This window comes from Siniperca chuatsi, linkage group LG8 (assembly GCF_020085105.1).
Source record: "Siniperca chuatsi isolate FFG_IHB_CAS linkage group LG8, ASM2008510v1, whole genome shotgun sequence".
NCBI lineage: Eukaryota > Metazoa > Chordata > Actinopteri > Centrarchiformes > Sinipercidae > Siniperca > Siniperca chuatsi.
Genome location: NC_058049.1, coordinates 13,458,230 through 13,484,142, shown reverse-complemented (window position 1 = coordinate 13,484,142; position 25,913 = coordinate 13,458,230). Strand labels below are relative to the sequence as shown.

The 25,913-nt window shown below is 38.2% G+C and overlaps 1 protein-coding gene across 10 annotated transcripts in view; it reads right to left on the bottom strand.

The window, feature by feature from the left end:
- Positions 1-2,575: 2,575 nt before the first annotated feature.
- The window catches only part of macrod1 (mono-ADP ribosylhydrolase 1), a 111,870-nt gene continuing 88,532 nt past the window's right edge, over positions 2,576-25,913 (bottom strand). For 4 of the 10 annotated variants that reach the window (XM_044205158.1, XM_044205159.1, XM_044205164.1 and 1 more), the window contains 6 exons: positions 17,555-17,676; positions 14,826-14,856; positions 12,780-12,853; positions 9,990-9,991; positions 9,459-9,540; positions 2,576-3,043 (listed from right to left, as the gene is read on the bottom strand). In XM_044205158.1, the coding sequence (XP_044061093.1) occupies positions 2,897-3,043; positions 9,459-9,540; positions 9,990-9,991; positions 12,780-12,853; positions 14,826-14,856; positions 17,555-17,676 (458 nt within the window). In that variant the 3' untranslated portion in view covers positions 2,576-2,896. Of the gene's footprint in view, positions 3,044-7,293; positions 7,324-9,458; positions 9,541-9,989; positions 9,992-12,779; positions 12,854-14,825; positions 14,857-17,554; positions 17,677-25,913 lie in introns of all 10 variants that reach the window. The other 6 variants (XM_044205161.1, XM_044205165.1, XM_044205162.1 and 3 more) reach the window with 5 other exon arrangements.

Here is a 25,913-nt window from a genome sequence, read left to right as displayed (position 1 = left end):
GAGGAAGGAGAAGAAACGGAGGCCTAGACAGGGACAGAATCAAAGAGCTCAGTAGAGGAAAAGACAATTCCCTTTGTGACTGATGAAGCTTTTATAGTAAAAGGAGGCTTTCTCCCAATTTCCTGTTGATATTCTTTGTAGTTTATTTTTCCCCCTACTACCCCTTCTCTTTCCTTTGTCCCAACACTCCACCCACCTCCACCCTGTGCGTCTGTGCCACCATGGCAGATTGTTTGGAATCAATAAAGATGGTTGTTGGCAGATGAAAGTCGGGGCGGGACGGTGGCCCGCTAAACACTCAATTCGCTTCACACAAATCACCGCCTGTGTCCCGTCGACACGTGACGGCTGCATCCTGCAACAAACAATTAAAAACTCATGCAAATGTGCTGTAGGGAGAAGCATGATGGTGCTTGCATAAATACACATATGGTGCGTTCTGACTTGCAGACAGGCAAACCGGGTACATGGGATTTGGACAGCATGGAAACAAAAATGAAATAAAGGAGAAAAAGGGAAGGGGAGAGGATTGATGGTGGTTGTTAAATGTGAACAGGTGCTATGGTCCTCCAAAAAAGTGAAGCTATGAAAGTGAAAAACTGTAAAATGATGTTGCTGGCAGCATTCAGATCCTTTACTCAAGTAAAAGTATCAACGCTACAATATAATAATACTTAATTACAAGTAAAAGTCATGCATTTGAAATTTAAGTAAAAGCACAAAAGTATTATTAGCAACATATACTTAAAGCAGCTATAATCTATATTTTTTTATAACAATGTATCAAATGACAATGTGAAAGCAATGTGAAGGTGTTGCTGGTAGTGATTAACCTTCAGAGAATTATCACCTGAATCTGCAGCTCCTCGGCTTTATCGAGCTTCATAGACTTTCAGCTTATTGTGTAACAAACAACTGTACTGTTCTTCTGGTTCTCTCTCACCCTCTCATAGTGTCGTTTTCGGCAGAAGCAGGCAGCTGTTTTCAGCTAAAAAGCTCTAAAAACTTACTGTACATTACCTGCTCAGCACCACACAGACACAGTTATCGACTAGCTGGTGAACACAGTGGAGCATTTAGCAGCTAAAGAGCCAGATATTTGTCTCAGGAGCTGGTGGAGACCAAAAACAGAGCTGAAAGAGAGCGAATATTGGACTGACTTTCATCAGATGACCAGAAACACAGCTCCAAATGAATGATAATACTGGTTATAGTATATATTATATTTATGATGAAAAGGGCTCAGTGAATTCAATATTATTGTTTATCATCTTTCAGTGGAATCATATGGTGACAATACAAATATATTTAGTTATCATTTTAACAGATTAAGTCAATGATTCTAAGCACATTTTAATTATAAACTTCCAAAAGTATTTACTGAAGTTCTTGAGTTACGTGTGAAGTTTTTTTTCTTAGGTAATGCATAACAGTAAAACACAGTTCATTACAGTGAAAGTCAATTTGATTATTTCATATTATTGAAATTATTATTTATTTCATATTATTTCCTATGTGATTATTTCAGATGTGATTTTGCATACATTTGCTATACCGCATATTATTATTGGAAAAACACTATAAAAATAACATAATATTGATATAAACAATATGACCCAGCCCTACTGATGCTGCCTGTTCTTTACATATCACTGTGTAGTTTAATCAGTCGGTAATTTGTTATTTTTTAACAGGGGGGATGGTCCAAACCTTATAGTAAAAACTATATGTGTAGTCACGTCTCCATTAAAATATTACGTTACAGAGATGGCTTGTTTGTGGGGGTGTATTTTCATCAGCACAGACGCTACTGAATGATTATAGGAATACTACAGGCAGCAGTGTGTCTCTATGATCGTCTTGCTCTTCTGCGACTACACGTTGCTACTTGTCACTTTGATCATGAAGGTGGCACGACTCTATAGCGTATATAGGCTACAATATAGTATAGAACTGAGTATTTATAGTACATAGTTTAGAGAATATTATAAATCCAAGATGAAACTGACAGAAGGGTGGGACTGAGAGAAAAAGGCACAATTAGAAATCTGCCTGCTACTTCAGCACCACGAACAGCGCCATGGATTTATCAACTCAGTTAGGCTACTGATATTTCAGAGCCATGGTCAGGCTGTATTTTGCTAACAGGGGGATGACATCCCTCCTCAAATCCTCCTACTGAGTTTAATCTAACAAATCATCATTTTAGAAGCAGATATGTTTTGTGTGTAAAGTCTGGATCTTAAAAGTAATAAGTACCAATAGAGTACAAATTAAAATAGTGCAGTAAAAAGTACAATATTCGTGAAGTAGAAGTATAAAGTAATATAAAATAGGAATACTCATGTAAAGTACAACTACCTCAAAATTGTACTTAAGTACAGCACTTGAGTAAATCTGCCTAGTTACTTTCCACCAGTGCTGACAGATAAACAAAGTCCCTGTTTCTGCCTCCTTTACATACAGACGCCAGAAAACTAAGAGAGAAATATTCATGTAAAGTGTTCCCTCGTGATGCCGCAGCTCACTGACTCGTATCGCATCCCGAGAAATAATCAATTCATACACACCAGAAGCCTGTGTGATTCATTTTAATAAGCGTTTGTCATTTTCTCACACACATGCACACACACTGGAATCCCAATATTCAAATAGCACAGGACACAGAGGGGGTTGTAAGCTTGATGCAAAGCTACCACTGGCCACAGATAATAAAGGTCAAGTTAGACTGCAGCTTAAGGTACACACAGTCCATTTTTCACAAGAATTATCAATATAATTTCACACCTTCATCACGACACCTCTCTTAACCTCAATCATCAGTGGGTAAAAACAAAGAAACTAATTAACATCTACAGAAGAGCCAGTGTGCACTTGAAAAAAAGCAACCATTCATTTAGGTGTTATCTTCCTGCTGAAGAAGGTCTTGATCTCTGATGACAGCGAGGAGGAGGAGGAATCTGGATGTTGAGTGTAGCGGTGTGTATCCACAGCAACCGAATCTGACAAATCCACTCTCAGAGTTTACTCTTGACACTGGCCTCTGTGGGAGTTGAGAGAAAAAAAAATGAAACTTATAAAACAAGAGAAGAGAGCATTTTACCTTGGTCATGCAGTGGTTAACAGCAGTTTGGCTTTTGGAGCGTCTGGTTGCTTCAGAGGAATCTGTTAGCAAGGATTAATCACTCTCAGTCCAACATGGCTAAAGACACACTCAAAAACATACAAACACATGCACACACACATCAAACAGACAGCCAGTGAGGGCAGTGCCAGGTGTTAGAGACACATAAGGTTTATAGTGGAGAGTTGGAGGCCTGCCTGCAGCAGCTCTGTCACACAGACTCACAGTTCCGGTCCATCTACCAGCCAAGCACCGCTACTGCTCGCTCACTGCTGCTACAAAATCTGCAGCACATCCATTAGAGGAGAAAGATACCAACAGCTAGCACAGATTTTTTAAAGGGACACACCTGTATTTTTGGAAAACAACCTCTTTAGTCAGCCGACCCAGTGGTGAAGATAAGAAAGTGCTGATTTCATGCTTCAGGTGAACAGCTGATGCCGTGTCACAGTTTGAAACTGCAGCAGGGTGAGTGGAAGCTCAGAGTTTGCCTCATCACAGAAGTAAGAAAACAGACCCTCCAACTCTAAAACTGTATGGACTCATGGTTCAGTATTCATTATATTCAATAACTCAACATAACAATCTGACCATGAAATCAAAGCTAATATTACACATAAGCCTTTAAAGCAGCATTAATTGATTATTTGGCCAGCTGGGGGCAGAGGAACAAGCTGTAAACACAACACTGATATAACCTCAAAGTCATTATGGCAAACATGTTAGCAAACAGTGGCTGATTTACACATAGATACAGAGCAACATTTATATAAATTTGGAATCTAGTTTCAGGCCACATGTCTAATATTCACTCACTTTTTTGCTCTGTTTTGGTCTCCACCAACCCCTGAGGCAAATATCTGGCTCTTTAACTTCTAAATGCTCTACTATGGTCACCAGCTACTTGCTAACTTTGTCTTTCTTCCATTTAGTGCTGAGGAGGTAACATACAGTGGCTTTATCAGTGCTTTCTTTTGCTAAAAACAGCTACCTGTTTGATGACCACAAAACCAAAAGATGAGCTGAAAGACACTAAAGTGCTCTGTAGATCAGGCGATTTGCTGTGGGTTTATCACTACAAGCAACACCTTTCACATGAAACATAGTCATTTGATCCATTGTTAATATAAAAATACATATTAATGATAATGTATATTAGTGCAGCTCTAAAGGTCCAGTGTGTAACACTTAGGAGGAGCATGAATATAATATTCATAAGTATGTTTTCATTAGTGTATAATTGCCCGAAAATAAGAATCATTGTGTTTTCATTACCTTAGAATGAGCCGTTTATATCTACATAGGGAGCGGGTCCCCTTCCTGGAGGTCACCATGTTGCACCGCCATGTTTCTACAGTAGCCCAGAACGGACAAACCAAACACTGGCTCTAGATAGGGCCTTTTGTGTTTTTCGCACTGTGATTGATGACATCCTCTCCAACCACTTACTGAAGACAAACTGAAGTTCTACTTTACATACAAACTGCCTTTTCTTTGAGGCCAAATAAGTTGCTGCAACATTTTCATTTTCACTTGATTATTAATTTCATGCTTATTGTTCCCACATTCTGGGTTCTGTGTTGTACAGGTAACTGAGATTTATTACAAACTTAAATGAAAAGTTGGTGTTATTCTATATTTTTCTTACTCTCAAGAAATCTCATGAAAAGACCAAAAACAATGTGATAATCCATCTGTCAATACTTTCTGACTTCCCTACCCTGTCTGTGGCACAAGCACACTGGTTCCTACAGAAGAGATTCGTCTTTAAAAACAGGTTACAGATATATAGTTATATTTTTTAAAGAGGCTAAATAATTTCAGTTGGGCACTGTAAATTTTAGCAAACATAACACAAACAGGAGTAAATAGTGTATTTATTAGGGACTATTTTCAGCAGTGGATTAATACATTTTTGATGCTGTAGTAAGTATTATTGTCAGCAAGACAGTGTATGTTTGACTGACTGAAAATAAACTATAGTGCCCGTATTCATGTGAATAAAGAAACATGTTATTCTTTTTAATAGTTTTTGGGCAACAATGGAGCTCTGTGTCGCAGGGAAATAAGATATCTCAGGCTTTCTCTACACAGGAAATGCTTGTTAGTAGGATCAATTCCTGTGGATTTGTTGACAATTAGAAAAATATGGAATATCACCAGCCTCATCCTTTAAGCTCATACTAATATTTGCACATTATATGGTATGTTAGTGTGAGGTGGCTACTCGTGCTTAGTCATTGTGACATTTTTATCTGTAAAACACTGTTTTAATAAACTCCTAAATTTTTACGTTTTTGTATAAAATAGACAGTACAAGGGCATCGAAGTCTGAGATCCCATTATTTTTAGCAATTGATCTTCCCTGAGGCCCGCACTGAAATGAGAGAGAAATCCTTCCTGGTATAGGCCACTACTGGTTGGATCTGTCTACAAAAAAGATAAAAAAAATTAAGACTCTTAACCCAATGTCTGAGTTTAAAGCTTATGTGAGAGATACGGCTGAAAAGTTGATTGGATTCTGCTCTTATTTTTAATAGGCTGCTCCTTCTTTTCTCTCTTACTCTTCTTTAACTCCTTGTCTGTCAGGGCATATATGTAAAATGCTTCAAATCTTCAGTATATGGTATGTTTTTATCTTGTCTTATGTATTTGTGTGTTTGTTTTTTATGTACAACTCTGTCTGCTGCAGTTTTGCTGCTGTATGTCTTAAAACATACTCTATTGTAAATTGTAAAGGTAAGAAATTTATGTTAAATGTCATGCATACTGTATATGTATTGCCTTGAACTCCTAAGCATGCATATTAATGTTATATAGGGAGATATATTCAAACCCCAGAGGGATTTCTCTATTGCTTTCACTTTACTGTCACCATGGTATTTCTCCTTTCATTTAAAATTAAACACAACACTCCCTGCTTTGGTTTCAATGTCAACCTTTCTTCACTGTGTTGTTGTTCATGCTGTCAAGTGTTTGTTGACAGTGTGTGAAGGTTTGTCTGTTTGTTGTGGTTAATATTTGGTGTTAACTTTTTCTTATTTCAGTTAATTCATCGCTGCTATTTTTATCACACAAGTCTGGAAAGTGGAGATATAAAAATAAAGCCTGATTATTCTAATTGCTTTGTAAGTTCTGAAAGCACAGACAGAGGCAGGTTGTAAAGACACTACTTCAGTTCCACAGTTCTTTACATTACAACTTCTTACTGTATATTGAGAATATGAGTTTGAGTGACCCTGCTCCAGCTGAATAATTCAGGTAAATGTAAGATTTTGACCACATTTGACACAGGACTTACAAAACTTGTGGAGGTGAAAATTTGTAGGATTTCTTATGAGTAACTTTCTGATTGTCTTGTTGGTCTTAAGTTTGGCTTTGGCAGCAAGTCATATGAAAAATTTACTGTTTTATAAAAGCAGAAAACATGAGATGGCTGAGACCTCTCTCTCAAAATGTTTTGGAGGCGAGATTTGAGTTTGATTTATAGCAGTGGTAAAGCAAGACATTAGAGGTTAAGGCTGCAGTTGTAATACTGATGCTTAATTTGAATAATTGAGTCAATGACTGATCATGCTTAGGAGCGAAAACTGTTTGGCATTATAACACTATCAATCACGAGTGCAATCAAAACAAATGGATGAAGTCATCATGTCACAGCTCGAGCCAACATAAAATGTACGTATTTACTAAACTTAATTTAACCATACAGATCAATCTGCAATGATGGCACACGACTTTCCTTTTAGTACATTTTGAAAAACAGGTGAGACAGGTCTTGCAGATTGAAGGAGGAACCATGGAAGCTTAAAACATGGTTATTAATTTTTTCATTTAAACCAGACACCTTCAGAGGAAAAAGCTTTTCACATTTTCTTCCTCAGCAACAGTTTGTAAACTAGCTAGCCTGAGGCCAGCAGTGCCCATTACTTGCATTCAGGAATGCAAAGAATGCAAAAAGCCATTTTCATTTAACTGAGGTGCAGATACTGGCAATTTATTCCCAAAATATAACAAGTGCTGGTTGGAGGAAATGTCAGGGTTTCTCTCTATGAACACATAATTTACATTTCACAGGGGTTAAGACTGCCCATCTACAAACAGACTAAAGGTAGTTATTCCTGTTGATAAAGCAAGCTACACATGTTGATACACACCATGCTAGTTACCTGAACAATAAGCTGCTGTCATTGGTCAGGCTAAAGGATGGGCACAGAAATGAGGGCAAAACACAGATGAATGGCTAAGAAATGTCTACATGCCATCTTGCGAACACTGTACTTGGAAAATGGAAAATACACACATTCTTTACTGTTTTTCACAGCCTAATGCTCCCAGCATTGTTAGTTGTAACATTATTAAAGAAACAGTTCAACATTTTTTGAAATACACTTATTTGCTTACTTTCTGAGAGTGAAATCAGAACAGCTGGGCATAGTGACTGCGCCCACCTTCCCTGAGTTTTGTTGTCACAGTGGCCGCATTTACAGTTGTTACTTCAAGTGTCTCATATGCGGATAAAATCCAGATACTTTCCACTTTCTTTTACACTTAGCCACATATGTCTATGTGTCTCTGTTTGCCAGATTAGAAATCTGATTACAAAAAACTTCAGAAGACGAATAACTTGTGCACTTTAGCAGTTTAGTTGTAACAATAAAAGTTTAGATAGCTATCAAAGAACTATCCATAAACTAACACAAACACATGGATGACTTGCATGGATCCTGCACTCACGCTGCTACCTCAGCCATGCAGATCAGTGCTCTCTCACAGATGCATTTACAAATATTCAACATCTGGCTGGAATGTGTCTCAAATGGTCTGAACAATCGAACTTGAATCTGTCTCTAATGTTTCTTGGTTGCATTTTTTTGATAATGGATAGCTATCTGATCCTCCCAAGATGCATGAAGTGGCTAAGTATAAATTTGGTAAGTGTGTTTGCCAGGTTTGGTATGACTGTGCCAAAACATAGAGACTAAAACAAAAGCCTTTGCTCACTGAAATCTGGCAGTTGTGCTATAGCTGGAGATACAGCACAGAAGTAATGGCTGGATGGATATACTGTTGTTTGTCAAGAAATAGTTACAGCATGCAACTCTCCCTAAAATAAGACAAAATGAGATCCAATGTGTTAATTAGTGAGCTTTAAAGGTGCTGGTCTGTTTCTGCCTGCTTCCAGTCTTTATGCTAAGCTAGGCCACCAACATCCAGCTCCACACTTATCATACAGACATGTGATTAGTATTGATCGTCTCAACTAACTCTCATATCAGAAAGAAAGTAAATAAACATATTTGCTAAAATGTTGAACTAACTTAACTCCTTCAAGTATTTTTATTGCGCCAACCCTTAAATGTTTGGATCACAACACAGGCTACTGACGATAATTAATATGTTTTAAGTCCTGGTTGAGTCCCTCAAGCTGGTTATGTGGATTGTACTTAGTACTATACTTGCATCTCATAAAATACGTGAATGGCCGTTCCAATAAATAAATCATAAAAGGAAAGTAAGAACTGTCTCATTTTAGAGGTGCAATAAATCTAAAAAGAAAAAAATATATTTTATACATCCCATTTGTTTGCTCTGCTTTGCACTTCACTGAAATTATTCCTGACCATAACTTACATGACATATGTGTAACTCCATATCACTATTTAACATTTAACACAGTGTCTTAACTCACAAGAACAAATATCTGAGACAAAGACAATTACTATCAGTCAACAAAATTTGTGTTCAAACAGATTTAATTGATTAAATAAATCAAATAAATTCATGAGTGAAATAACAAGGCAGTTTCTCAGACAGTCGGCTATGGAAAAGGCCATGCCAATAAACAGAATATACATGTACTGTATGTCAGCATTGTATCTCTGAATGTGCTCAAGTGTGTGTGTCTGTGTGTGCTTTTGTGCATTAAAATCATTTAGCCTAATAAAGGCCATTGTGTGTATTTGTGTATATTTAAATGTTTTATTTGTCATTGCATTTATGTGTGTGTGGGGAGCAAAGTATCTGTTTATTTGATGTACTTAAACCAAATTAAGTGTGTTATATATACACAGTGTAATGTGTCTAATGTCTTCCTGTATGTGTGAATGTACTGGATGTGCAAATAGCACACAGTGGATGATGCATATTTATCACACCACTGTGTGTGTCCCCATTTGTGTGAGTAGCTAAATTGAGCTGAGCTGTCATCACTGTATATAGGTGAGTGTGTATGTATGTGTGTGTGTGTGTGTGTGTGTGTGTGTGTGTGTATACAATGTGTATGTCTATACAGTATGAGTGTGTGTGTGTGAGAGAGAGAAAGACAACTCACCAGCAGGGAAGTAGAGCGGGAGGTTCTGCAAATACAGCTCCTTATCCGTCGGCAAGAACACACAGAAGATGACTCTGTCCAGCTGACATACACACACACACACACACACACACACACACACACACACACACTGACCTTTATTACAAGCATATGCAATAACCGTGAATTCATCAATAGCAGGGGAACAATGTAACAGTGTGTGACAATGTGCAGCGGTGATATCAGGAGAATGCAGCAAATGCATCAGTCCATTACTCCCCTATTAGCTCCCTATTATGATCATGCCACAACACAGCGCTTATTAAACTGCGTGCTGGGGACAGAGTGCTACAAATGTACAGAGAGAGAGTGTGTGTGAGAGAAAGTAGAAGTACTTCTATTGTATAAGTGTTTGTGTCTATGGAGGGAGAGGAAAGTAACTGTGTTTCTGTGCATGCCCCTGAGTGTTAAACTGCGTGTGTATTTGGCAATAGGCCCTCAGTTTCTCTTATTACTGGGTGAGAAACACTGGTCAACTCAAGCTAGACTTACCACTACACACACACACACACACACACACACACACACACACACACACACACACACACACACACACACAGAGCACACAAAGCCATAAAGAGAATAGATTTCAAATAATATTAAGACACTGGCCGAGTGAGTGCAGCTATTTTACAACAATAAACAATCTTTATGCTCTGTGCTCTTGTGTTCTTTAGGTCCTGGCTCTGCAGTCTATAATATTTACATTATACTCTGTAAAGCTCGACAGACAGTACAGTACACAACGCTATATGTAGGCTGATGATTAAAGTTAATGTATAGCTACATTAAAAAGATGCTTCCAGGGATATAAGCTCCACTGTGCGCTCTTATTTCTCAGACTCTGACAAACATTATTACCACCCTAATGTCTCTACAAAGGTTTTGGGCGAGTGCAATTTATAGCCAGGCTGTTTCTATCACTTTGTGCCTAGTGTGGGAGTCTAAGTCTCTTTGCTTTCAAATTCAGACATTTCAGCAGCCTGCTAGCCCGCAGCATGTGTTTTTCAGTCCTGGCTTGTTGCACAATTACCATCACTCGCCAGGATTTGAATGGAGACTAAAAGGGAAGATATGGAAATGTGCGGTAAGTAACTACATCCCCTGGGCTAAGGTATGAAATCTCTAACCTCCACACTGAGTTGCATCCACTTGCGCCATTTTGTAGCCACCCTCCTTCAAATTAAAGCAAATGCTTGCGAGGAGAGATGCAAAATGGTCTCCAGAAAATGGTAGCAGTGGGGAGCTCATTTTGATACTATTGCAACAGAGACCCTGGAGATGCTAAAGCTAACAATAATATCAACTGAATGTAATGGGCTCTCTCAAAACTGCCTGTCTTTAAGGGAAACGTAGAGCCTGTAAATATTCCCTTCTCAAACAGAAAATCTGTCTGCAGCAAAGTTTATTTTCACATCAACTGACCTGTTGTGGCGAATACACTGGTGCTGATAGACTATATACACATTAAATCCTATGCAAACTTGCATAATCTTCCTTTAATAATTAGGCATTTTATTATTAGTTTGCATTTAATAAATGTAAAATAATAGGATTTTCCAACTATTATCTGTCAAAGTTCATGATTTGGGACCAGTAGGTGAGAAAACCTTCTCAACTACTGTTGACCACAAGGTCCATTTAGTAGCTGTTCTGTAGCTTTCTATCATATCACAGTATCCTCATCAGTAGATGGAGTTTGCCCAGTTATGGAATTGTAGTTGTTTAGATTACCATTTTTTTATGCGTACTTTTAGGACTTATTGTCCATGTTGGTTTAAAAGCTGAGGTTCAAAGCTTATATCAACACCTACAATTGACAGTTTCCAAGGCTATATTTTTAGTTATAAGCATTGTTACAAATGTTTTGAATGAAGTTCTCTTACTTCTGAATCAGAACCAGGAAGTTCCGGTTTCACTTCGTCTCTCTATGCGCAGTGACAGAATCAAAAGCTTAATAGGCGCAGCAACAGTAACTAAGGTGGAAGGAGCTTAGCGAACAGTCACTTCCATGACAACTGGGTAAACGCCATTTGCTGATGAAGATTAAGTGATATGATCGTAAGCCCTGGAACAGCTACTAAATAGCCCTTGGGGGGTAGATCGTTTCTCAAATACCTTACATCAGTTTCATCTGAACATTCTGGTCAACTGTGAATGTAATTTGTAAAATATAACAACTATGAAACTGCCTTGGGTATTACTTTCTTGCTGTGTTTTACGAATAAATGATTCATGTTTTTATTATTACAATTGATGCAGAGTGTTGGCGCATTGCCCCGTGTCTTGAGTATCTTACTGTGTGTATAATTTCCAATTTCATTTTCTACATTACTGCACTCCAAGCAAGAGCAAGCCTAACAAAACACACTGTAAAAATGTAAAATGGAGGGAGTTCAATTAAAGAATAAACCCAATTTCTTCTGGTGAACATTGTTAATTTATATGTATGCAAATAAACTCCATCTCACCATCTCATTTGTTTACAATAAAACTTTCCCCCCCTTAAAAAAACACACAGTGGAACTATTTCTGGGCATAATGTAAATAAGTGCCTCATTGATTGGGCTTTCTGGTCTTATTTTCAGCCGTTTAAGTCTTGTTGAATGTTGTCCTCTATGGTGAGACATGTAAAGTTTAATGTTCATTTGTTGAGCTCAGTGTGGCTGACGGCATCAGTCGGCTGGTATTGCTACAGAGACTCTGGAGACTCCAGCACTAACAATAACATCGTCAACACCCTCTCTGGGAGGTGATACAGCACAGTGGTTAGAGAGAGGAAGAAAGATTGAAAAGAGGAGTGGGAGGAGACCTGAGAAGTAAAGAAGGAAGAGAGGAGGAGAGTTTTGAGCATGTAAACGAGTGATTGGAAAGTTTCCTCTTTGTTCCCCCATCACCCCCCTCTCCTCCTCTGTCCCTCCCCTCCAGTCATCTATTCCATCATTTTGTCTTTTCTGCGCTTGCTGTTTCTCCGGAGAAAAAGAGTGTGTGCTCGTACGTGTGTGTGTGTTTGTGTTAGTCGGGTTTAGTCCCGTAAGGAGCCAATTAAAACGCAGACTTGGCCATGAGCATGAGAGCCAGAGCTTGGGAGTGTGTGTGTGTTTAAATGCATGTGCGTGTGTGTGTGTGTGTGTGTGTATGTGTGCGCTTGTATGTGTTTTCTCAATACACCCTCCTCCTCGCTCCCACCAGAAAACAAAAACAACAGCTGTGAAAGGAATAACACCTAGAGGAAATGGTAGGGAAAATTTGCCAATCACACACACACATATACATACGCACCTTGTCATGATGTTCATCCAGATACTCCCTCACAGTTGCTAATGCCTCATGCACAGCCTGCTCAGGTGGATATCCTACACCATCACACACACACACACACATCAAAAATATACACAAGAACAGGTGCAGTGACAGATCTGTGTGTTTGCGTGAGGTCGCTGTCTGCACTGTTTCTTCTTCTCTTCTTTTCATCATTCTAACACTATGCTCTGTGTTTTCTCACTTCCTCTCATCCCCGACTTGCGTATTCCAGCGAGATACAGACACAACACACTTGTTAGTTACGAGGAGACAGATGGAGAAAAACTACAGTGCTTCTTCTATACTCATTCAGCGACCGAGACCTTTCAGTGCTGGGAAATTATTCCCACTGCTGGAAATGCAACACAAAGGCAGTAAAAATTCATCTTGTGGCCAAACTGCTCAGCCCAAACAAACACAAACTGTGTGATTATACAGTAATTATTTCATACATCAGGAGAGAGGGTTCAACTTGTGAACGTAGGGGATACATAAAGATGCAAATTAGCACTGAACAATACATTTCATCAGAATACACACATGCAGTATTCACACGGAAAGGGATGTAATGTAATATGTCAAACTGGGCCCTTTATGTTACGCTTATGTTAAAACAATTTTACTGCTTGATGTAAGAAAAAAAAAATTAACAAGTTTGCCTTTCCATAACTACTATTAAAGTCAAATAGTCTTGTTCATCTGATAATTAAGCATCTTTTAAAATGAATAAACTTTAAAGCCTCTGCACACCTATGGTCCACCTTCACAGGTGCTTTCACGTATTTGCCTACTCTTGCCTGTTTGGGCATGTGCAAACTGTGTGTGATCGGCACCTTCCTCACTCTCTTCTGTTAGCTTTTTCAAAATGAAAATGATCCAAGCGTTCCAGGTGCACGACGCCAAACGTAAACAAAATAGATAGATGAATAGATGGATTTGCCCTGACTGCCACTACAAGTAGGAACTCCGACTTTGAATGACATTCCTTTGTACTTTTTCTAATAGGAGGTCAGAAATTTTCAACTTCCGAGTTGTCTGGAACGCAGCATTAAAGACCAGGTATTTTCTTATTTTATTAAAGTGGTATGACTACTGTACTCTGTGAATTTTTCCACTAATGGTTCCTCAATTCAATATATGTATGTATTAATAATGTATTTGGTTTTCAGTGCTCCACAACAAGCTCTAAGATAGTTTGTAGCATTATTCAAAAACTACTAATATGATTGGCTGGCAGTACCGTTGGCAACACCCCTTAATTATTTTTCAATTTCATCACATAACAAATTACTGCAAAAACCATCTTAAATTTAGACAATTTGGTTTCTCCTTCCTCTTTAAAAATGAGCCCAGCTGAAAGAAAACACTTTGGAAGAGCTGTGGAAGTATTCTTAAATGAAATAAAAACAGAGAGACATCAAAAAACAGGTGCAACAGAGCAGAAGACACGGATAACACACTGAGTCAATCACAACTTTGGCTTTTCCTCTATCTAGCAACAGTGGAGAAGTGTCGACAAGCCTCACACCCAAACCCACCCCATGGAGTGTTTAAGCACTATCCTTAACTCTCTCTCCTGCCAGTGTGAAGGGGGATTAGAGTCAATCTGACACAATCTCCGGCCTAATCTATCTTAATCTGCCAGTCTTAATCCAAGGCCTTAATCTGAGAACCACCTCTGGGCTGCAGGAGATAATGTGACAAGTGGCACAGGGTGGCTCAGCACTCTAGTTAAACAGAAAGACTAATACTGGAAACAAGCATGTGATGGAAAACACAGCCAGTGTGTTCAGCGTATAAACACAGACACGCAGATATATTGTTGTTGTTATTGTTGATTTTTTTCTCTCACTCAAAAAATAAATAAATTACCAGATTGAGTATAAAGCCCTAAGCAACGCATAAACATTTGGAGTATGGAATTATGAAAATTATGATAACTAACTCACACACACACACAGCAGATGAAAACGTCATGCATTAGTTCTGTTTTGAGGAGACACACACATAAACACAGACACTGACCGTAGATTCCAGTGGAGATACAAGGGAAAGCCTGCAGAGTAAATATGACAAACAAAATGGTTACAATCTGTTGGTGATCACATAACAGCCTGCTTTCATCTTACATGCACGCACACACTCACACACTCACACACACACCAATGCACAGAAATCACACTCTGCTGGATGGACTCTTTCTCCTGATTGTTTTTTGTGGCAGCCTTTCTTCTCTCTCTGTGTTTCGCATCTATTTAAAACTGTCGATCATCCTTTGTTATGGCAGAACTGGTGTAGAAAGACCTCCTTCCTCAGTTACAGTACTGTTGGGCCCTAAGCATTATTATAGTGATTGTAACGGTGGATGTGGTGACCATTATAGAGGTTGATTTGCGACACCATTGGTTTCTTTTAGTAACATCTAGTGTGCTTTAACAATACAGGTCCCAGAGATACATTCAAAATGACACAACAAAGTAATAACTTGGGTATCTGATTACAACGGAGCCAAACAAGCTGTGGGCTGAGAGGACTCGCTGTGTCACATTTCAATAAAGACAACGGTAAATAACTGGCCTTTTTTCATCATACTGTGAGTGACCGTAATCAGTTTCCAACAGAAGAGGACAGACATGTGAAAGTAGTTGTTTACATTGACAGCGTGTTGGAGTGGTGCTAGTTCTCAAAGAGCCTGTCACCTGCAGCTCTTCATCTCACAGCTCACTGTGGCTATTCCACAAAAAAAGCCACCTGTGCTTCGGCAGTTGAATGCTTTTAAATAATAGTTGTTTTTTCTCAAGTATGTCTTATAACGATTCTCTAGGGTTTATGATGCTGACCATGAACCACATGGGGACCTTTGTTGCATCTCTCTTTCCCTCATTTCCTGTCATCTCTCTACTCTCACTATATAATACTTGCGTAAAATACTCCAAAAGATATACTTTTATAGTCATCACATCTATATGTACATTGAAAGCACTGCTGGTCACTTTAAGTGCTCTTCCTATGCATTCTGGCCGCAAAAAGATCTCTTCTTAAAGCAATTTCAATTATTTACAGTTCAGCCAAAGCTAATATGAGGCTTCAGTCAGTAGCAAATTCCCTCTTTTTGTTACTAACCCTCGATCCCTCTAGAATGAAGGAGAAGCACTAAATGTTCTGTTTGCATTAGCAGCAACTTAACACACCTCAGATACGGCTGTAAGAGAGCAATCGGTAAGTTAGGAGGCTTCTATCAATTAGATTAAATTATAAACAGTAACATTTAAGTACATGCATGTATCGTTTCCTGTGAATCCCTTGTGAGTGAGTAGGTAATGTATAAAAAGGCAAACTACCCCCACAATGAAAGCTACTAAACAGTGAAGTGATTATGGAATGTAAATACACTGAATGGTTTTTGATATAAAAATCTTAGGGATTATAACTTTAAGTCACTGAGATCCATGTCAGGCAGGTTCATGCTATACAGCTGGTTCTGAGTTGAGAAAAGCAGCCAGTAAAACTTCAAAGTAAATCAAATCTGGCAGATTCTCAACCTGCTGTCAGCTACGGTGGTACCAGCAGATGCCAGGATGCTCTCTGTGTCTCCAGATGTGTTCGTTTGACCAGATTGCGAAGTTGGCAACTCAGGGTGAGAGCAGACATGACTCACAAGGACCTCAAGACGAAAGGTAAACATAAAACTTAATGGAAGTGAACCAATAACAAAAAGCTTAAAGGGCTGAAGTATTGAGGAACTGGTAATGGAGACTTTATCATGAATTATAGTTTGGTCAACCAGCTTGTCCCACTTCCATAAATATCTTCTAATTTTTCACAAACTTGCAGTTTAACTAGTGCAAACACTCTTCAGTCTTCAATGACAACTATTTCATTTTTATTCAGATTTTATCAGTGTCAATCAAGGCCTTTGAGGCAAGTTTGTGATTTTGGGCTATACCAAGAAATATATACTTGACTTGACTTTATATCACAGTATCAATCAAATCAATACATTGTGATAACCCCTCCAATTATATACATTTTGAAGGTTAGAGGACACAGATACAAATTTTGGATATGTAAAAGAAATGCTTTTTTTTAAATTATAATAAATGCTGTAATGGTTTGTTAAAAATACAAATAGTTTGCAACTGATACATTTTAACTTTGTTTTAAATTCTGCTCTTGAGTAGTGAAACTACAAGTACACAGCATTTATCGTTGTTTTACCACTGACTTTATTTTCATCTTGCTTTGGTGTTTTTCTTTGACTGTAACGCCTCGTTCTGTTGTGAAACCTCCTGCCTGGTGTGTTTCATAAAACGTTCTTACAACTCAACAATCCTACCTGCAGCTGCTGTTTCCCTCTCTCCATCTATCTCAGTTTGAATGTAGTTTTGTTTGAAAAATCTTCATGTGATGAGACTTCTTCTTTAGCTCAGGTTTCTTTCTTAACTATAGACTCTTTTTACACAGTCGTGCCTCAGTCCTTCTCTCTTTTTCTTCCTCCTCTTTATCTGTGCCTCCCTTCTGTCTTTTTTTGCTTTCTTCACTTTTTTGTGTTCCAGTGGTTTACTTCCTTTGACCTTCTGTCTCTTATAACCTAATCTCTCAGGTTTTTACGTTCCTTCGTTCTCTCCACCACAACAAACAACTCATTATCCCTTCATTACATCCATCCATCCATCTTTCCTTCCTCTCTTCCTTCCTGTTTGTCCTAGTAACCATACCCAGTTCCATCATCCCTTCATCTCAACCATTCTCACCACAGAGCGTGCAGCGTTTTTGGTGGCTGTTATCAGGCTGTTCTTGTAGCACGACCTCAAGGCTTTCTTCTCCTCCTCTCCCACTCCTCCTTGTGCAATAGGCCCCACTGTGTGGATAACATCTGTAGAGAGAGAGAGAGATGAGAAGATGATGCACTTCTTACCACAGTGAGTGACAGATATGAAGAGAGAGTAAAATATAAGTAAAAATGTATGTATGTGAACATATGTATGTGCGGAGTTTAATCTTCCCAGTCAAATTCCGTATTTTTTCAGTGTTTATTATGGCAGCCATGTTAAATATAGTCGCACAAAAATAATAAAAGACATAAATTAATCAAATTTTAGTCCTGAACTGAGTAGACGGCATCAATGTGCTACACATCTCTAGCATGTTTTAAATCCCCTGACAGAAGCTTTGCAGTCACATCACCTCTCCCTTAACAAACAATGATGATGAAAAAAACATCACCAATGCACACCGCTATCCCATTAACTATCACTAAAATGTTCAACTGTGTTCATGCTAATTACAAATACAGTATCAGTTACTGTAATTTCATTACAAACTGGCATCTTGGCTTCAACAGATATCTTTTGGTTTGATAGATTAATGTCATGTTCATGTCATGTCAGAGTTATTGTAATTTAGAGTTTCTGACTTGTAGATATGAGTACGAGAACGAATACGAATACGACTGGGTAAGTTGGATTTTTCTGAAAGCTCCAATATATCCATTTGGTGCTTAATAATACAGAAGTGCCTGAAAATCAATCAAGCATGGCTGTCTTACATCAGTCATTGTTCAGTGTAATAAAGCCAAATTTAGTGTTGTATTGTTAATGCACACTATTTTTAAGTGAACCTGATGAAGGCCGCAATTCCAAACACGTTGGTCTAACAATAAAGTTGTTTAGTGTAAAGTGTAGAGTGTTGCTGGAGTTTTGTCCTCTTTAGACTTTTTTCCCTTGTCCATGCACTTTGAAGTAGTTGAAGTTGTGCCAGAAACCCCTACTCTGCTTCTACACTATTTTTAACTCTCACATCACCAATTCTGCAGTCACACAACTGTTCTGAGTTGTCCTGTGTCGCTCACAAGTCATAACCAAAGGAATCTTTGCCATCTTTGCCATTCATCTGGCATGACGTGAATGCGGCATTAGGGCTTGTGCAGGAGGAGAGGGGAGGGTCAGAAATGATGTCACATGGGGTGGCCGGGTCTGTCTCATGGTGGATGCCTGGAGAGCAATGGTGGACACAGTGAACTACGCCATGTCCAGACGATCATTCAGGTGTGAAGTGTGTTTCATTTGCTGTTTTGAATTGTGGAAAAATGTAGCAATTTACCCATAAAATAAAACCTGAACAGCCTACATCAAGAGAGGATCTGGCTGGGCACGGCAAAAGACTACTAGCTAAAATGGCACCAGCCTTGCAGGTGACACAGAGTCCAGTCCTGCAGCTACATTTGGTATGTGTTGATGGATACTATATGTGGTGTTGACATGTGTTGTTCTAGCTTACCTCTGTGTAAGCCTGTGACATAATCTGTCGAATTGATGCTATCAGCTGGGACGCCTGGTATTTATTAGCTGTTGTTTCCTGACACCAAGCTGCTCCTGATGATGGTTTTTGAGTAAAACCGAAAGCTTGAGACTGGGACAAGCTTTTGGTTTTCCGTGATATATTAAATATCAGGGGATCTCCTAGCTACAGGTGAGTCAAACCTGTCCCCCTCAGGCCAGGCTCTTGAGTTGTGAGCATGTTAGGTGGAAGGTAGGCCATGTTTTTCATATTTCACACAGCAATATTTTGCCCCATAACAGACTGAATTCACACTTTGTTTTGACTTTATTATTCATTTTCATTTAAATAGCTGAAAAAATTGTAGTTGTGGGCAGGCATTTGGAAGTCTGGAACACTCAGCTTTCAGTAAACTGTTCTTTGTCTTATGTCACATACACAGTATGCTAATAGCATTTAATGTTTGATTTTAACAGCACACCTGGTAAGCTATAAAGGCATTGCTGTCACTGGTTTAGATGCTGCACGCAGGTTATTTTTAAATATATAACTGGGCAGGAAAACCTGGGACACCTATAAAAGAATGTTGTGGGTGTTTGTCATATTGTGAAGTCAATAGTTTGAAAAAGTACATTTGTACCCCATCTGAGAAATCTGGTGGTGTGTTTGGTGTTGCTAGCCAAATAGCCTGCAAGGTACCTGACCAAACAGTATTATAAGCTGCCACTGTTGCCAAGAGATGATGACCTCCAATATGGCTGCCAGAGGATGTATCATGTCACCAAAGAAGTGCTCTCTACTTGCTGATTTTAAATTATTCTTCCATAAATGTTTTTACTAAGACTGTTTAGTATGACACACCTTTATCAAAGTGAAAAGTATGAAAGGCACTTTAAAATTATATTTTATTTGTCTCTCAGCATGTTTACAACAATGTCTTTTTCTAATTGCTTTGTACAATATATTTTTTATGTTTTTCTGTCAAGCAGCTGCTGGAGCGCATGACTAATTCATACTGTGTATTTTCTTTGTCAAGTTAATGAATGCTTTTTTTCTTCTCAGGTCTCAAAGACTTCAATTGGACTAATTGATTAAATAAAGGATAAATGAAGTTAAGTGCATTGAATTGAAGGCAGAGGAGAGAGAGAGAAAAAAACAGGAATGAAACAGAGAACCTTACAAACAGTGGCTGAATGAGCAACAGCGAGAGCTGTAGTCGAGATGTGGTTTAACAAGCTTCTACACGCCTACGTCCACAACACCACACATTCTGATGAGGCTCAGCATGTTGCTCTCAGTGTGAATACCAACGCTGTCTTAAGACCTAGACGGACCACCGCCTCTACACACACACACATACCGAAACCAATTCCATTTCAACAATACATTTAATCAAGTATTGACACTTCTTTTTTTTTCTTAAAAGGATGCTGTGGTGTGAAATAATCTCAGTTTATTCCTCTACAGATCAGTCTTGTCACTTCAGTCTTGAATCAAGCGCCAGTTCTGTGATACTACTGGACTGATCTGCAGTGTTGCCAGATTTGAACATCAAATCAATCAATCCCAATCAGAGCCTCAAATCTGCCCAGTTGTCATAAAAGTAGTTTGATTTTTAACCTCCATTTAGGAGAGGATTTTTTAAATGTACTTATAAGTAAAGGCCATTATTGTTGTGTAGCTTATTTGCAATGTGGCACTGTATTCACTTCTAAGTTTCATTAATGAGAAATTCTATCCACCTCTAACTCTTTTGGATAACATTAAACTGATATAACAGATACTGTATGAACAGATGTAACAGCTTTCACAAGGTTTCACAGAGGTATGAACCAATTATAAATAGAAATGGGAAAAAACAGTTTAGAAGTACAGTCTCCATGATGTTTTGGGGGATGTACACAGGAAGTATAATTTTGCCATGGATTCAGTGAGTTATGCTGGTGGCTACATCTTGAGCCCTGTTTATTTTAGCCTATATTTGTTTACATTTTGGCAATTTGGCATAATTAAAAGTCTGCTGCATTAGCTTTTAGTAGTTCCTTCCTGCAATGTAGTCACGAATGTACAGACAACTATCCCTGGATTACTTTACTGAGGAAAACGTAAAATGTGATGATTCTCAGGCAAGTTCTGGAGTAATAGGGAGTATCTATTTTAGGGAGTGGATTTATGGACGATTGTTTGCGATGGACATCAGAGATAATGATATCTTGCGGAAAGTGTAAATCTAAAAATATGTTTAAAATGTCTCTTTGCTCAGATTTGAAGTTATGACTCCAAGGAATGCGATTTTTCATGCAAATTGTAGTGTTTTTATTGCCTCCATGAGCTGCACAGATTCAACCGTTCACCGTGTTGGTGAGTGGGCCAAATCATTATCTCACAATTCAAAACAATATCAGCCTAATGACTGATTAGATTAAGATGGACATTAATACAGCACTCTCTCTCTCTCTCTCTGTCATTGACATAATGCATTCCCTAGCCCCTTACCCTAACCTTAACCATCACAACTAAATGCCTAATCCTAACCCTTAAAACCAAGTCTTAACCTTCAAACAGCCCTTTGAAGTTCTGAGGACCGGTCAAAATGTCCTGTCCTCACTACGTAGCAAGTACAAGTACACACACACACACACACACACACACACACACACACACACACACACACACACAGTTAACAAGCCACAGACTCCACAGCACAGAAGAAGCTCAGAAGAAGCTTTTTAATCCAACCCTCTGAGGATAGGAGGCCATTAGGCAGAAAGATTTAACACAGTGTTTGGGATTTTTTGAAATATGATCTGATGATCTTTTTTCAAAACAGAAGTATGAAATGTGTTCTTGTGTCCACTTCCCCGATACCCTTTATCAGCTCATTTGTTGTTAGAAATTGTTGCAGTTGTATCCATTGACAAGGAAATTCTGCCACCTAACCACAATCAATGGAGGATATTTGGTTAGCGATGCAGGATCTGCTCATTACGCCCAGGCGGTGGAACCGAGCTCTGGCTGCCAAAAAACTATTGTACTGTGTTTCTTCTTAATAAAAAAACAGTTGAGATCCAAAGCTGAAAGAGAGGAAACTTAGTTTAAGTTGAGACAGCTTCAGTCTAAAATCACTTTTTGTTAAATCTCCTTAAAGATGGGCGTAGTAGCAAACATTTTGATAACATGATGCAGTTTTTACACATAACTTTCTTTGATATTATTATTAATGTTATTGTAATATTTCACAATTCTTACTTTTCTAAATGCAATCAGACAATGACACAAGTGAACTCAACTTGTAAAAAAAACTTGAGGTATCACTGTAAGACATCAGATCTTTTGAAGTTGTTTGAATACGATTCAGTATATCAGTAAAGATTCAGTAAAAAGATTTTATTGAGATGAAATTGATTTTCATGCATATAATGATCCCAAAAGTGTAATTCTTTCCCAGTAAAAAGTCATATTGATTATTGGTAATGTTTGGTTAGTGTCTGGATCAATTCCAGAAGCTGGAAACAGAGTAGAGCCTTAATCAGTACTGATCACTGAAAACTTCCAGTGACTGAAATGTGAGAACATGCAGGAAAGTTGGGGCAAAATCTGATTGAAGTCCAACATGTTTCCAAAAAAGACATCAGCCTTCCCATCAGCATACTGTGTTGTTTTTGAGACTGAATTAATTTGGATCAGATGGGCTACTTGTGAGATATTGTCTCTGATTTGGTTACAATACCCATATTTCATGTTTACATACTGTTTTAATAATTTAATGGTGTTTTTTGAAGGTACAAGGACAGAGTAGATTTTTCATTTTTATGTATTTGCAGTGGCCCATGAGAAAATAATAGTACCTGTCAACCCATGAAGGCCAGTGCAATTATATTCCTCCTTCAAATATCTAGTGTGGAGTTACTCTTTAAAGTACTTTTATTTTACAGGAAAAATGCTCAAAAGTATGCCCCCAGAACATTAATACAATTTTAGTTACTAAAGCTGCATTAACTGACTTTTTTGATTTAAGTCCAATATTCACTCTCTTTTTAGCTCTGTTTTTGGTCTCCACCAACTTCTAAGAAAAGTATCTGACTCTTTAACTGCTAAATCTCCACTATGTTAACAAGCTAGTCGCTAACTGTGTCTGTCTGCTGAGCAGGGCAGGTAGAATACAGTGGGTTTTTTGAGCTTTTTTGCTGAAAACAGCTGCTTGCTGTGTTTGAAAATGCCGCTGATGAGAACGGTGAGAGTGAACCAAAACAGTAAAGGCTGAAAGAAAACTCTGCATAGAGCTGAGGAGAACTGTGAAGTCGAGTATAATTCTCAGTGGGTTCATCACTATGAACGACCTCTTTCGCATTACACATATATTTGATCCATTGTTATTATAACAATACAGGTCATAGCAGCTTTAAAGGCTAGTTGTCAAGGATATTTTGGCATGTTTGACAAGGAGTATGAATATTTGCACTGCAGAATGTGAACGTTTTTTTCACTTTTTTTTTACATGATTACATAGTTGCTAAAAAACCAAACCTGGGTTGTGTGCTACAGCACAATATTTGCCTTTCTCCCACTCTTCTAAAGCAACCAGCACTATACTCCTCGATGAGACGAGAAGCAAATGAATTTACCTCAATGGCGACTTATCAGAAACGATATGCTGTGATGCCTCTGTGTCCTCCTGCGACCAGAAGTGTGTGGATGAAAGTCTGCACCACAGACTTGTATGAGAGAGTCCACAGATGTGGATCGAAAGAAGCATGTCTGAATAATGTGACAGTCCTTCATCAAACTGCTCACTGATGAAGGACAGTGCGATCCTTGAGAAATCACTTAGTTTGAGTGCATGAACCCACAAAGAAAGAATAGTAAGTGCTCTGATCAAAGCCTGTTCATACATTTACGTGGCTATTAGACACTAATATTCTCCTATCGCATAGATTGGCAAAGGTTTATGGTATATCACTTCTTTCATATGGCTTGAAATCGGAGGTGAATATCCTGAACACTAACAGAACATTTTAATGACAGCTTTATGGTCGGTATAGATTTTCCCCTGGATTTCTCTCATGAATTGTCCAGTCATTGTACATTCAGTGTATGAGGAATTTTATGTAGGCTGTAACAGTGTGAGTGTTAGTGTTTTGTGTGTGTGTGTGTGTGTGAAAGAGTGACGAATCATTACTACAGCTTAATGATCCTTCTGGAGGTGTCATGGGGCTAATTCATCTGACAAACATCTGTAATGGGAGGATCACACTTGATAACCCTGATGACTCCGTCCCTCCCACCTGACTGTCCCCTCTGTCCACATTTGTTCCAAATCTGAGCTCAGTGTCTATGCTAAAGTGTTAATCTTCCACCAGACACTGTCTGCAGTCTTCCCAATGGCCACCAGCTGCAGGCCTATTAGATGTTAAGTGCTACAACATCAGCCAGCTAAAAAAATTTTTTCGTGCACCAACAATAATGTGCTCTACTATACTCTTTCTACATTACAGCTTCACTGATCTGTGAACCAACATAGAGAGTAAGTGTAAAGGGAGTTCAACAATTAAATTTTGTTCAGCCACATTTTATTTTATGGTGGATCAACCTCTTAAAAAACAGTGAAGAGGAAGTGACTGTGGCCTGTTATGTCATTGTAAACAAAAACTGCTTTGAGGCACGACACAGCTAAGTGGTCAATGATATTTATCATTATTACCTGACATATGACTTTTTAATTCATCTATTATATTTTTAAGTATTTATAAGTGTTGAATTACTTGATGTCAAGGCTATGGACGAACATGGTTGAAATCTTTATCACATTATTAATCTGAATATTTTCTAACATCGATAAACGTCATGATGTGGCACATGTATGCAAAATCACATATAAAATCAAACTGAAGTTCAAAGCAATGACCTGTCTTCCACTGTTGTTAGGCATTGCATTCATGTGTCAAACTAAAAACTAGGGCAGCAACTAACAATTATTTTCAATATCGAATATGTGCAGATTATTTTCTTCATTCATCATTTGGTTCATAAAATGTCATAAAATTGTGAAACATGTCCATTTTAATTTCCCAGAGCCAAAGGCGACGTCTACAAATTGCTTAATTTTTCTGACCAACAATCCAAAATCCAAAGATATTCATTTTACAATAATAGAAGTCCAAGAAAACCAGCAACTATTCACATTTGACAAGCTGGGAGCAGTGGATTTTGGGCATTTTTTCTTGACAACTGACTTAAACAATTAATTGCTTATCAAAATTGCTGCCCATTAATTTTCTGTTGATTGATTAATTAACTAATTGTTTCCACTCTACAGAAGACTTGAATTTTGTTAGTAATCACAGCTTGCTCAGAATTAACAGAAATTTGTAGAATGACATGATAAGATCATCACATTATAATTTTGCTAAAATTCGATAAAGGAAATACTGAATTATCACCCAGCCCTTCTGGATGTTCATCAGGTTATTTTGAGCTTTTATCTTTTGCTTATCAGTGAAATGTTCTAGTGCAAAATTCACCTTTCAGAGACTGGCCCAAACAACTTCACATCAGCGGTGACAACATACCTTACATTACCTTGCAACTTAATGTTGGATTTTGTACAATACTGAAGCTGTTAAGAGAGCATTAGAAAAGCTAACATTACTCTGTCACATCAGAAAAAAACCCATTGGTTTAAAACTGCAAATTTAAGAGCCTCCAAGAACTGACTATAGGATGAATCACTATTGTGATTTATCACTTGGTGAGCAGCAACAATTTTATTTATAGAGTATGAGAATGCTGCAGTTGATTCTTTAAATAGCGGAAGAGAAAGATAAGAACATTTGA